The 14,618-nt window shown below is 39.5% G+C and overlaps 1 protein-coding gene and 1 non-coding gene across 2 annotated transcripts in view; one reads left to right on the top strand and one right to left on the bottom strand.

The window, feature by feature from the left end:
• Nucleotides 1–388: 388 nt before the first annotated feature.
• The window catches only part of flt1 (fms related receptor tyrosine kinase 1), a 44,227-nt gene continuing 29,997 nt past the window's right edge, over nt 389–14,618 (bottom strand). Inside the window, exons 14-30 of the mRNA XM_085468432.1 lie at nt 13,033–13,179; nt 12,830–12,961; nt 11,799–11,905; nt 9,642–9,777; nt 9,084–9,188; nt 8,859–8,972; nt 8,027–8,115; nt 7,384–7,486; nt 7,204–7,301; nt 6,990–7,112; nt 6,549–6,660; nt 6,342–6,441; nt 4,246–4,351; nt 4,070–4,167; nt 3,816–3,885; nt 3,642–3,733; nt 389–3,551 (exon numbers count right to left, since the gene is read on the bottom strand). Of these exons, the coding sequence (XP_085324558.1) occupies nt 3,383–3,551; nt 3,642–3,733; nt 3,816–3,885; nt 4,070–4,167; nt 4,246–4,351; nt 6,342–6,441; nt 6,549–6,660; nt 6,990–7,112; nt 7,204–7,301; nt 7,384–7,486; nt 8,027–8,115; nt 8,859–8,972; nt 9,084–9,188; nt 9,642–9,777; nt 11,799–11,905; nt 12,830–12,961; nt 13,033–13,179 (1,901 nt within the window). The 3' untranslated portion in view covers nt 389–3,382. The remainder of the gene's footprint in view (nt 3,552–3,641; nt 3,734–3,815; nt 3,886–4,069; nt 4,168–4,245; nt 4,352–6,341; nt 6,442–6,548; nt 6,661–6,989; nt 7,113–7,203; nt 7,302–7,383; nt 7,487–8,026; nt 8,116–8,858; nt 8,973–9,083; nt 9,189–9,641; nt 9,778–11,798; nt 11,906–12,829; nt 12,962–13,032; nt 13,180–14,618) is intronic.
• On the top strand, nt 10,316–10,388 carry trnav-cac (transfer RNA valine (anticodon CAC)). Its single transcript has one exon. It is a non-coding gene; the product is annotated as a tRNA-Val (tRNA).

Raw genomic sequence — 14,618 nt, forward strand, 5'->3', positions numbered from 1 at the left:
TTTTATTTGCGTGTTTATTTTTTTAAGATCATGAAATACAAACGTGCTGGAGACACAGCAGCAGCGCTGGCTGCTGCACTCACTTGGATGACTTGGCTTTCTCTCAGGATGACGAACAGCTGGATGGGCCCAATGATTGAATGTGTCTGGCTGTCATTGGCTGCCCCTTGTCCAGTCATATAGATGAGCTACAGTGGAGTGGGCGGGACGTCTTCAGATGGCGGTTTTAGGAAGTTAATGTAAGTTTAAGACATTGTGGGGGGGATTTCATGTTGCCCTGAAGCACAGATCTACTTTTGGTTCATTTAACATTCAGACATTGTTCATTTACCTTCAATTACCCAGAAAACAACAAGCTAAGTTCTGCCAAGCTACAATTGCTGATTCGTCCGATTCAGATTTTTCATAGAAACATTTAAATGTTACAAACACGAGACTTTAAAGTGACAAAGACTCTAACACACAGTCGACACAGTTGAATCATGATGATAGAGGTCAAAATCAAGTAAACTGTCCCAGATGCAGTCGACTTATGTGAGCTTTTCAGTGCGGTCTGTTCTTGGGGGCAACAACAAACCTTCAGGGTGCTGGCTGTGTTAGATCATGTACTACTTCCTCTGTTTTAGTAAATGAGAAAAAAAATGAACCGACAAAACTTATCTGGTGAATGTGGTGCTTTAGGAAACCCTTTGAAACAAACTTGCACACATTTTGAAAAACACACACGCCCCTCCTGACTCGGCCTGTGTAACGTCAGTGCTCATATCACTGTATTCCACATGATAACACACACTCCGGTTAATATTAGTGATGACCTTCTCCTCTTCCCCAACATCAACACACCTACAATCACCATCTTAGTATGTTTTAAGCCCCTCTTGTGTTCTTGTCTCAAATTTTTGCAATATTTGTGTGTACAGCAGTATTTTAATAAAGAATACCAAAACTGATACTGATGTTGAGTCTTTTTTGGGGGGGGGGGGCAGTTACAGAGACCATCATTTTTTAATATATAGGTAAAATATAACAGTCATACATAATAAAAACATGGATTTTACTGTATTATAAACACATTCCTCTTTGGTTTTCTTTGAAACTGCATGATGGGCTTTAACCTCACTTATTACTGGTTTAAGGCACTGCTGTAGCTTATCTCCTTGGGTGGGTGGCTTGTGCGGAAAGGCTGCTGAGACCTGAGTTTAAGCTTGCCCTGGACCATTTCTTGTGTGTCATTTCCTGCTTTCCTATACCGACTTATCAAAATAAAGGCTGAAACTGCACAAATAAATAAAATGGAAAAAAGTCTTAACTCACTCCTGTTTCAAGACAAAATTAAGATGCTTTTATTTTCACAGCAAGGTCATGTTAAAAACTCGCAGTGTGACACACAGGACTTCATCTGGGAATAAAACTGAGACCATGAGCACACTGAATCTTTTCCAGTGGTATTCCACCAAAGTGAGATTTCAGAGTTTTTAGATAACCTTGCAGTGAAAATAAAGGCATTTTAATTTTATCTTCAAATGGCAGCGTCTTAGGCTTAAATGGAAACAAAACAATACAGGTATCCCTTCTAAAGAGCACCTCAACTAGAGGTGGGTTCAATGGAGGACACACTCAAAAAAAAAAAGAAAGGGTGGTCTTTAATGTGTAACCTGCATTTGGATGTGATATAGAAAAAAAAAGAAACATTTATGTTGTCCAGAAAAGGCAAAAGCAGCTGTATACGGATTTGGGCTGTGATGAAGTCTTCAACAGAGCTGTCTGCCCACAACTAACCAACTAGTATTATAAAGAGGAATATACAAACAGGATCAACTAATCATAACTAAGCTAATCTTTGCACATTCAAAGGTTTTTGCAAATGGAAACAAACCCAGCATGAATGAGTTTATGAATTAAAGAATACATTGAATTAAAATACACATACTCAGTTGACAGTTTATTAGATACACTTAAATCTTGGAGTCTAACACCGTGGCCTAAAAAAAAAAAATCACATTGAGTCTTGGAGAGCGTGGAGGATCTATCGTCCTCACACCAGTTTCATTGTCAGATATTTACCGTAAAACATGAAACGTGTTGAGGCGGCTGCTGTTGGGATTTGATGCTATATAAATAAAATTAAATAGATTTGTTTCGTCTGCAGTGGAGACTGTGAAAAAGTTAGCGGTCTAAAGACGCTTCCTATTAGAACAGCTTTGCATTATTCACTGTCGAAAAACAAAATCCTTGTTTATCTTCAGACTACGCCTTAATGCAACTCCAGTTTGTCACCTTTCTAAAATAACTAGTCTTAGGTACCAGCTTCCCTCTAACTGGTTGCCCTTGCAAACGGATGTTTTAAGCAGCAGTTGAAAATATAGACTTACTAACATGGTGACCTCATTCAATATTATGGCCATGCCGCTGTATTTTTATGGTAGGAATAAGGAAACTGATAGCAGGTTCCCTTTAATGAATGTAAATTTTTACCGAGGCTGTTGTGTTGGACCGCAAGATTTACAGCTACGTGTACCTATTAAAGTGGAAACTGAGTAAAATCTACACTCACAAATGGTCAAATTTAAGGTAGTAACATTTTGGTTGCATAACTAAAATAAATACAGGTACATACATTGCGTCTAGCTGTATAATTCAGTGGATAACAACTTTTTCCAGCATGTAGTGGTTGTGCAAGAGGAGCAGTTATTTTATACAGCAGTGCTCCTCTTCACAAGGCTTCAGGCATGAGGTACCAGTACAATAAGCTCTGATAGTTACATACTAGTGAATACATTCTGCATAACTGTACGGGTATAAGTATTGTCAGGTAAGACTTAGCTGCTCGTAGAAGGGGTAATGTGATGGAAAAGCACTGAGATAATACTTGTGAGGACGCTTTGTTGTACAACAGCATGTGATTTTGCAAAAGTTTCTTAACCTCCTAAGACCTGAACTCTTACACGGCATGCATTTCTAATTTCTCTTTGATATTTGGGCATATTGGGGCCCGATGAATGTAAGAACAAAGAATTACCGGATTCTTTTTTTTTAACCTTATTTTTGTTTTTAAGAAAAATAAGAGCCACATAAGAGGATATTAGTTTAAGATTTTGATAGAACAGTAGTAGTATAATGTCCTTGTAAGTGGATATCAGGCCCTTGCAGAGCAAAATTGAGTATTTTGGTCTAAATAACCCAAAATGTGATGTCCACATATGTGGACGCCAGGTCCTAGGAGGTTAAACGAGTTTGGCTGAAGTATCTGGGGCATTTAGACGTGCAGATACTATAAAAAGTGAGGTGGGGTAGATTAAAAAGTGTAAGATGAGGTCTGGAGAAATTATAAAAAGCTGTATAAACCCTGTATGAAATTGTGAAAAATACACAAGCGTGGATGCTAAAGGGAGGGGTAGAGGAAGGCTGAGTTATAGTCTGGAGGAGGGGAGCCTCCCTCGTCAGACTCCCAGTCACATGGCAGGATCGAGGGGTCATTTTCACGGAGGCCTGCAATGTCACTGCACAGGAAGGGCACCTGGGTGTCTCGACACTTGGTGAAGGTGAAGAACCTAAACAGACAGATTGAGATCAATTGCCTCGTTTAGCGTGCACTGACAGATGAATTGAACATCGAGTGGTCACAGATTATAGATCTTTACCTGCTGAGTTTCCTGTGCTTGCTGCTGTTGCTCTTCGTCATATTCTTCAGTTCCTCAGATGGGAGGACCATGCCACTGTCGGTCTGCTCATCCTGAAACCAAAAGTATCAGTGTTAATAGATATCCTCGATGTGATATGTTTTCAAATTAGCAGAAGTGGAGGTGTTTTCTTACATCAGGGGTGGTTTGGTCCTTGCAAGGCAAATGCTCAAAAGTCTGCAGTGTGGCCATGCCCCTCATGTAACTGCACAGATTGGGTTCAGATTGAAAAAGCAAGTTGGAAATAGAGGAAAGTCACTTTCTGTCCATTTTTTTGGTTTTATTTCTCAAGACTTCTATATTAGAATTTATTATTCATGACCGTTCAAGTTGACACTTATGTGCTGCACTTGCTCATTCTCTTTGTTTTTCCTTTTTTTTTTTTTTACCTCAGGTTTGTGACTGCAAGCGGATTTTCTTTGAAGGCCTCACAGCGATCGCTTTCTCCAGTCATAAAAGATCCCAGAGGAATATAATCCTTCCCATCCTGTTAAAGAGAAAGTATGAATTGGGGGCATTTTTAAGGCCCTTTGTGTAGACAAATGTTGTTGTAATGATCTCTGACCTGTTGCACTCTCGCTTGTAGCAGCTCTCCCATTGTCTCCACCAAGTTAGTGAAGGTGGGTCGGTCGGCGGGGTTGCCCTCCCAACATGCTAGCATTGTGCTGTAACTGTACACAGAAGACACACAGGTACACAGCATTTGCAGAACTCTGCAGTAATGTGAAAAACTAAATATAAGCACCTTTAACACCTTTGCAAAACCACTTTTGGCAGCAATAAAGTTTAATTAATCGTTTTCGGTATGTCAATGACATCACGAGATCCTGTGGCTGCAAAACAAGCCCAAATCATCACCTTTTCTCCACCACCGTGCAGCTGGTATGAGGTGTTTGTGCTGATATGCTATATTTGGCTTTCACCAAACAAGGTGCTCTGCCAAAGGTCTCCACTTTGCACAATTAATCAAATTTTTTATCTTGATCATGATTTTCTTTTTGCCTCACGCAATTAAATTGAGCACGACTGGGTGATATTTTAATTGCATACAAAAGCAGATCAAGCACTTTCTAAATCAGCACCTGACCACACGCTGCATATACTGATCACAGCTTCTCCCTGCACACAGTGCAGCTTAAAGTTTCCTGAACTGGTCTGGACAAGCAACAAAATCTATGACAAGATTTATAAATCAGTCACATTAAAAGACTTATTTATGACAAAATTCAAATGGGAAGTGCTCGTCCCTCAAATTCGATCATCATCATCAACACACACCTGAATTCCCCAGAAGAGCAAACTGCCCAAACTTCTACTTTCATAGAAGCAGCTCATTGTTGAAAACAAGTTAATCACGTGCATCTGATTATTAGCACCAGGCTGCTCCTTACCCTCTTAAAGCCTATGGAAAAAGTAAGAATGTGTCTGATTGCACACAAACAGACATGATAGCAGACATAATAAACTGGAAAGTGCGACACACAGATAGCAACAGAGAAAAAAAGTGTCTACTCTAAACACACTTAAAGATTAGCAGTATGATAACAGAATGGCTGTTTTGGGAGTCCAAAACAAACATCTTTCTGTGAAACTAAGAGCTGTGGTTAAGGTTGAAGTCAGTGGTTGGACCTATTTTGGGTTCAAACATCCGCTCAGATCTCTGGTGAACAGAAGGTGGCAAAACCTGCTCCTAACCAGCTCAATCAAAGTTGATCAAGTTGAACAAAAGAGAGCAAATATCAATCAGCTTATCTGAACTTGAATAACCTTAAATGAACCTTAACCTTAAATTGTAAGTTAAAGGTCAATTAAGGATATATAGTTTTTGATTGTTTAAACTTCTAAAAAAAACCCGTTTAACTCTCTTTCATACACACACACGGTCAAAACAGTGTCCAAAGTTTTAAATAATGAGGTCAGCATATGTGAAGATGATCCCTGTTTGCCCACAGCTCAGGCTTCAGACAGCACTGAATGCTTTGATTTTGTCGTAGTCTAGCATGAGCTCTGTGCGATATCAAAGAGAGCAGATATGCATAATGTGGCTATCCGAGGCGCACGGCTCTGGCTGTAAAGACACCAACTCCGCCCACATGCTGTTCAAACCTTTTGTTTGTGACGAGCACACAATTAGAAGAAAGCCTGCTTAATAAGAAGGCCTTAACGGAGGCTCACAGAGAGAGGAGCTAAGCAGCTTCTGTTAGACAGTGGACGAGCTACATAAGAGCTGCACAAGTTGCTAAAGTTTAGCCAAGAATAAAAATAACAGAGCTGGAAATGAGCATTGGTCACCTTACAGTGTTTTTTCAAAAGAGGATAACTTTATCAACCATTTCAGATCTTTTAAACCTTCCCATCCATCACCCATTGATCGATCAATAGGTCTGGATGGGTCCCTGGACCGAAGGTCAATCAGTAAATAGATAGTGGAGTATATTTCCTCCCAATAAGCAGCTGTTAATAGAAAGTGATTGAAGAGACTGGCTATGATGATGCGCTGACAACTAAAGATTAGCAACACATTTTGTTCTTGGAGTTCTACATGCAGGGATTTTCTTACTGTACAAAATAATAAGGTATACATTTCTGCACAACCCAAACCACCAGCTCTCCAAATCGCTGTGCAGCTGTGCAATTTTTGAGAAATAAATATCAGCTCACATCTCAGGCGTGCTGTATTCTGGCACCCGCATCCTTGTTCCCCCTTTCAGCCTGTGGCAGAACTCTTCATCTATGTGAAGTCCAGGGTACGGGGACGCTCCTATTAAGTGCACACATTTTGGTTCATGAGGCTCATATGCTTGTGCAGACATTATGTAATGATTGTCCATCCCGTGCCTATGTTCAGAAAAAGCACAGGTCTCTTACCCAAAGAGAAGATCTCCCACAGCAGTATGCCGTAGGACCACACGTCACTCTGGGTGGTGAACACCTTGTCAAAGATGGACTCGGGAGACATCCACTTGAGAGGGAGTCGGGCCTGGCAGACGGTGAAGACACAGGATTACCAAACCTGGCTTATGTGAGAAAACTTTGAAGGATGGCTGATTCCAAAGAATCGCAACAAATCTTTTTAGGGAAAACAAGTTCATGATTTTTTGCTTCATACCTTTGAACCACTCAACATAATGAGTTTATTTATTTATAAAAGCCTTGGTGATAGACTGCCATGACAAAACTACTTCCCCATTTTGGACTGAAAACCACACTATATGAACAACACTTTGCAAGATGTGTCACTTTGTGTAAAAAAAAAAAAAAAGAGTAGTGTGTCATCTTTTTCAAACTAGGTTCCTCAGAAATACTCACATCTCCTTTGCGGACGTAGTCGGGGTCTTTGTAGATGTCCCTGGCCAGGCCGAAGTCACATATCTTCACCACTTTATTGTCTGACAGTAAAACGTTCCTCGCGGCCAGGTCTCTGTGAATACACTGATGCAGGCGCACACAGAACACAGATGAGGACATAAAACCAGTATACGTGTATGTGTATGCCCACAGGTGGAATAGCAAAGAGTCAGACCTTGCGAGAGGCCAGAAACTCCATTCCTCGTGCCACCTGAAAGCTGAAAGAAATGAGATCCTCCAAGTAAAGAGGGGAATTGGGAGCAGTTTGTGGATCTAGAAGCAGAAGAAACAGAGAGGTGTCAAAAGCAGTTTGATTAATGACGAGAATAAAATGTTCACCAGGCTCAGGTCTTACAGAGGCCCTGCTCATCTCTCTCATCAAAGTCTGTGTGAAAGCTGCTCTGGTCGTCGGACACGCTGCTGTCCCAACACTGCCCTCCACCTTTTACTCCAGCCAGCTGAGTGAATCAAATAAAATACTGCATGATGAAGTAAAATTTAACATCTTTAAGATCGTCCAAGTTGCTGGTGAACCACATAGTGGTAGGTTTAGGGTTAGACTGCAGTTTAACTGTATATCAAACATGCCTTACAAAGCACGTGTCTTGCAGGTATTTTGGTCTTACAGCTCCTCTGCTATAAGATTACACTTCAGGTATGTTAGATTGGATTGAGGACTGAGGCAGACGTGTCCTCTGAGATCTTCTAAATTGTAGTTTTTAAATTATTTGTTAGTGGAAAATGAATGAAAACATATTTTGCTTTTGGGAACTGAAGAAACTTTTGAGCTATTTGTGAACTTTGAAATTAGAGAACATTGTGTCCCGCTTAAGAACTGATAAACATCTTTGAACTTAAAACCGATTGCAGAAGTGAGTTTTTTAAGTGTACGGTTTTGTAACCGTGTACAGCACAAGGGAGTTAGTATTGTTCTGTCAACCACAAGTAACTCAAAGGTCTGTTTTATTTTAAAAAATAAGTTCAGCAGCTGAACTCACCCGGTCTTGTACAAACACGTCTCTCTTGTTCTTTAAGAAGGTTGAAAGATTTCCAAAACGACAGTACTCGACAATGACCATGAGCGGTCCTGTACACACAGGACAGACACACAGTAAGTAAGTGCAAGGCAAGGTTATCACAGCTAACTAAACCTAAACTAAAACTTAAAGTAGATGTGAAAAAAAAAACACAGTTTAGTTAAGAAGAAATAAAAATAAAAACTGGACTTTTGAACAAAAATAATTTAACTGAAATTATTTTGTGAACTTGTAAACTTACAAATTAATTACAAATATAGAGGAAATATCCTTAACTTTAGTATTAGTTAGTGTGATAAACATTATAGTAAATTATGTTCTTACAAATTTGGTAAAACTTTGCCTGATGAGGCTTTGATGGATGTGCTTATTGAGTTTGTTTTTACAGATTTTCCTAAATATGACATATGTCCTCTATTCAATAATAATTAAAAATAAAAATAGAAGATCAAAGCTAATGGAAGAATAGTGAAATTAATAAGACCTAACCCAAAACAAATGGGTTTCAAAGAGTTAAAACTAAACTGAAGTGACAAAAAACTGTCTTGAAACTGACTGAAACTAAACTGAATTAAATTAATAAATGAATTAATAAATAAAATAATGATAAAACACAATAAATACAACAAACTGTAATAACTCTGTTGTAAGGCCACAGATGCGCAGGTTCAATTAAATTAACAGGAACACAGTGACTCCACACATATGTGGTGACAAATGCATGGAAACCCCTCGACACACACACACACACACACACACACACACACACACACACACACACACACACACACACCTCCCGGTTTGGTGCAAGCTCCCAGAAGGTTCACGACATTCAGATGGTTTCCAATGTGGTTGAGGATCTTCAGTTCAGTCATCAATGCGTTGTGTTCGCTGGCTGTAGCGCCCTCTGGTGGATAGAAGGAAGAATAGTAAAGCGAGTGTCAGAAAAGGGTTTTAGTAATAAGGTAAGGGTAAGGGTTTTAGGTAGTTAAATTTAACCGAATATCATGGACCTAACCTTTGAGCATCTTCACAGCCACAGTCTTGCAGCTGGTGCCGTTGTCTATACCAAATGCAGTTGCCTGCATGACTTTACCAAAGGCCCCACGGCCTAGAAGCTTTCCTGAGAGAAAAAAGACAGCGTGAGAATGTGAATGAAACGGATACGGGAGGTGTGTTTTGTGTCTTTTTAAAACAACTCAGTTAATTATGATTATCATCCAATCCAGATGTGAGGAGCTGATAACAGAAGACTTTAGACCGTACCAGCTGCCCATCAGTCCAAATCCCGCCCTGATGACCGTAAGAGCTGATTAGTTTCGGTAAACACTGTTTACATGTCTCATGCTGGGGTTAATTAGCTGAGCACAGACAACACAGACTAAAAGTCTGATTAATGGAATGAGAGTCACTCCCAATAATAAGCTGATAAGGTCTATGAGAAAATCCTTGTGTTGTTACGTGGGCTTAAATACCTCCTTTCGCTCCCACTGCATTCACAACATCAGTCTGATCTCAGCCCACACAAGAGTATCAGCTAAAAACAAATTTTCTTTAATAGATTGAACCAGCATACCTAATTTCAGGCGCTCCCGGGGGAACTCCCATTGGTTGGGGTCATAATGCAACCTCTCGCACTGCTCATCTATCGGCCCCTCTCCTGTGTCCAGTACGATTGACAAGTACTCGGTTTTGGTGTATGAGCTGTTGGGCTTTGGAAGACAGTCGGTATCAGTTAAAAGAAAAAAAGAAAAGAGAAAATACTTACTACCGTTTTTCATCCAGAACCTGGCAGATCAGCTTTAGAGGGACTCTGAGACATTGAAAAGCAAGCGGACATAAATAACTATAAAGTCAGATTTTTAGTTACTGTGAAGCTGAGAGCATCTTTAAAAGGTTTGTCTATGCATAAAGGAGACATTAAAATCATAGATTTGTCATCAAATCATGTCGTCAAAAGCTATTATTTAATGAGCTAGTTTCATTTATCATATTCTATTATAATATACGATATTATATATTTTATATGTATCATATTATTACTATTATTACTGTATATAAATGTACCAGCATAGAGCATAGTTTGCACCCTAGCAACCGTTTTCTCTAACAACGGCACGTTGAAAAGGAAAAAAAAATTTAAATTGTGCAAATTAATTGTGCATTCAAATGCACAATTAATTTGTTTTTGTGCCTATCGATGTCAACGCATTAATTTGTATATTCTGTTGTAGACTAAGCCGTCGAGCGGTTTCCGTAGTGTAGTGGTTATCACGTTCGCCTCACACGCGAAAGGTCCCCGGTTCGAAACCGGGCAGAAACAGACCTTTACTTTAATCTCTCTAAAATAAATAAATAAATAACTGAATATCCCGGAGGAACCCACCCGAGGGATTAATAAAGTATCATCTAATCATCTAGTTTAATCTAAGCCACTAGTTCTTTAAGCATATACAAACACCTTGCATCAGTCTAGGAAAATAAAATTATTACGGAAATTGTTATTTACTAGCATAAAAATATTCACTGAGAAAAACATGTGAAAGAGGAGAGGGAGGTTAAAGGAAGAGCTGAGGTGCTGGTGAAAAATTGCCCTCAATCCCAACACAGTTAACTTTGGTTCTGTGAATTCAGGATGATCGCCAAAACATGATGGGCATTTGTCATGGTCATCCTCCATCAGTTATTCTTTCAGAGACATAGAAAACATAACTGACTGCAGGATGGAGTACCTGCGCCAACTTGGAGGGGTAAGCGGATCTTAAGAGTAAAAGTGGAGCCTCTTCCTGCCCATCTAAAGCTACCACCAAAGCTACCAAACATCAGCCAGAGTCGCATTACACAAGTCCAATAAGTGGGATAATGGTAGGGTAGAAGTGCTACAGTGTGGGAAACACTTAGACAAATAAAATAAAAGTGACAGTACGCAAACTGCTGTGAGGCAATCAAATTGGCAGGAGAGTGAGAAACACTCAGCCACATGACAAACAGATGAAAATAGCATATACAACACTGTAGGATCACAACACAAGGCGGCTGCGCAGCAAAAAGGCTCAGCTCTATTATTCACAATCAGCACCTGTGATGTCGACATGGCTGTTGGATAATGGCTATTACTGTAGTGTTGCCTCTGTACATAATTACAGTGGATGCGATAGAAGTGGAAGACGTTCAGTTTTAATTACAGGGATTTGCAAAAGTATTGGATTTACTGTTTATGAGTTATAGACATTTTTTATACAGATTGCCTCGTTTTTAGAGGCTCAGAAATAATTGGCAAGCAGTTTCATAAGCCAGTGAGGGCTTTCCCCCATTTCTTTTAATGACAAACTAAACAGATGAAAGATCTGGAGCTGGTCTGATTCCAAGAAACAGAGGTCATTATTAGACCGAGAAAACGCTCAAATAAACCTATCAGCGAGAGAGGAAAAAAGAAGGAATGCAGTGGGCAGCTCTGCAACATCAAGGGGCCTCAAAAAGAGTCATGGAAAAACTAGTTTGGACAGATGAAACCAAGGTTACCAAAATGATGGGAGGAAAAAAAAAGATTGGAGAAAGAGAGAAACTGTGGATGGATTGTGAAGTGTACAGGATAATGATCTAAAGCATACTGTAAAAGCAATCTAGGACTTTTTCAAATATATGAAGTATAGAAAACATAAAAGTGATAGTACATATTTTTCTCATTATGCATAAAACAACAAAAAAAAAACAAGCAAAATAATCCTCTCACCTGCTTCATTTTTCGTATGAAGAGCGTGATCAAAAACCAAAAGAGAGCAGCCACCACACAGGTACAGGTGAGAGTAGGGATTTCAAGAAATGAGCTTTCTGGAGCACCTGCACACATAAACACACCCAGTAGCTTAATGCTGCTTAAGTCTCAAGGTATTTATTCTTTACTCTACATAAAAATCCTGAGCAGCGGAGGGTAGAATATATGTACATAAAAGAATATATTAATTGATAAAATTAATGTTTATTCCTTTTTGCAGTTATGAGAATTACAATAGTTTATCAGACTGAGGTACTTGATGCTTTAATTATCCATCCGAATGGGGTCACTGTGATTTCAAGGTCACATAACGCACAGAGACCATCATCCTTCCCTCTCATTAAATGTGGGTTTATTACTATTTTCAAATCTTTTTAATGGGATGATGAAGAAATGCCCAGCTCACTACTATGTGGAGCCTCTTGGAGACGTAGGCCGGACCCTTCCGGAGGAAATAAAAATGGGAGACAGCTTCCTTCCTCACTGATCCGAACACAACAACACACACACACACACACACACACACACACACACACACACACACACACACACACACACACACACACACACACAGACGGTCAGTTCTCTTTTTCCAGACCTGGACTGGGAGGAACCCCAGAGGTCCTGCCTCCTCTACTACCTCCGGACGTCAGTGTGTGTGTGTGTGTGTGTGTGTGTGTGTGTGTGGGTGGGTGTGTGAATGAGGGAAACTGAACAAAAGGCTGAGTACGTTTATGTTAAGACGTACTTTGATCAATGTTTACTTAGAAATTAATAAACAGACGTTCATCATCCTCCATTAATAGAACTGACACACTCTCTGTATAAACACTACATCAAAACAATGTGATGTACTTTACTAAATGTCTGCATCCACATTACACACCTATTTAAACACGTGAAAACAAAGCACGTTCAAAAGTGGTTATATATGGATGTGTTACATAGGCAACTGTGTGGAGAGCCAATTAAAAGGCAGCGATTCTTACCGCTAACCCATATGTAGGCCGAGCTCTCAGCAGACCCCCTCTCATTGGTTGCCTGGCACGTATAGAGACCCTCGTCCTCCACTGTGATCCGGTCAATATGGAGCCTTGCTTCCTCTGCTGATATAACAATACCTAAAGACGGCATCAAATAAATTACAGACCACCGGTTTACCGCTAAAGTTTACGCGTTAAGATTTCTTTACCTGATCCCTGCAGCAGAGCACGCTGGTCTTTGTACCATGTGATGGTTGGGGGTGGGACCCCTCGAGATGGACAGCTGAGGGTCACTGAGCTGCTAACATTAACGGTGCAATCTGTCAAATTACTCACCAGGACAGGAGGCTCCAGGACTGAAGGGGGAGAAAGAGATGAATTATGATAACTTTAATCTGAATTTTCTGCTTAATCTGTCTCATGTAATATTTGAGAGATTGTGTATTTATGGGACTTATATTGCCACTAGTACTACTTCTAATAATAATAATGAGCTCAAAAACATTCTGAGTGGTTCCTCGACAAACTACTGCAGCAGTGTCAGTGGTTCCTTGAGGATATTTAGCATCTAACAGTGCAGCACAGATGAGTGTTTGGGTGTAATCTAACTGAATGCATTAATTATACTGTCCTTGTGGTTTATGCATGTATTTCCATTTCCCCCTTGTTTTATACTTCTGCTCCACTATATTTCAGAGGTAGGCGATTGATTTTACTTCATATCATTATTGAAGACGTATAGTAGTTTTTTACAAATATTTTTTGCAGCAAAAAACACAAAAATAATCAAGTTTAAACATTCATTTGACAGATTACCGAGACACCAGAGTACTGTTTAAAGCAAAATCATCTCCACTTTGATTGTATGGTAACATTATGCCATAGTGAGTTATTTTCCTTTTTGATGAAATAAAGAAACATTAGCGAGCTTCAGACGTTTGTGTCATCTTGTACATTTCTATTGCAAGAATAATTTGTACTTTGAACACGTTGTTTCTTGCAGTTTCCACTGCTGTGTCTACTTTTAGCTCTGTTTTGATCTGTACTAACTAAGGAAATGGAAGTCTCTTTTGCTTATTGCCAACTTTGTTCATTTTCATACTCTTCATTACAGTTTTTCCGCTTTGCCTGTTGTGGCCAAAATTAGTGACTGCTGAACAGTAAAAATACACCAGAACAGGAATCATGAGCCAAAATACATGATGATTGTGTATTTTAGCTGTATATACAACTACAGAGTCACCTGAATATGGCATTAATTGCACACACACGCACACACAAACATAAATTTGTAAGATTATTGTTTGCTGAGGATTATTTAAAATCTGTAGAAATGCAACCAGAGCTATTTTCTCCCACAGTTCTCTGGATCCGTGCCACTTCTGGACAATAAGTATGAGCTGGTAGTGACACATGTAGAAGAATGGGCTTGATGAAAACAGATTTTTCTTTATCATGGAAAAACACAACTGTGCCCTTGACTTTGGCCCTACAGCTGCTCATGTTTGGGTCGTCTGGCACCTTATATCGAACTGTCAGCTGTACGCTACTTGCAAGTGTCACCAGTAGTGACACTTTGAATAATTGATAAATAAATGTATAGATGAATATGAATGGAGTTGCATAGATGTTTTCTTCTTCTGTGATTTAAATGTTAAATTAGCAGACATTTGGATCATTTTAGGATTATTTTGGTTACACCTTTTGAGCTAAAAGTCCCCGTAGTTGACCTTTAAAGTAACTTTATAGTCTCTACATAACTTGAGGTACAGTAAGGATCCATTTACCCACTGCT

The sequence above is a fragment of the Copadichromis virginalis genome, linkage group LG9 (assembly GCF_057382275.1).
Source record: "Copadichromis virginalis isolate Kocher_CV1m ecotype Utaka linkage group LG9, C_Virginalis_male_GT1.1, whole genome shotgun sequence".
NCBI lineage: Eukaryota > Metazoa > Chordata > Actinopteri > Cichliformes > Cichlidae > Copadichromis > Copadichromis virginalis.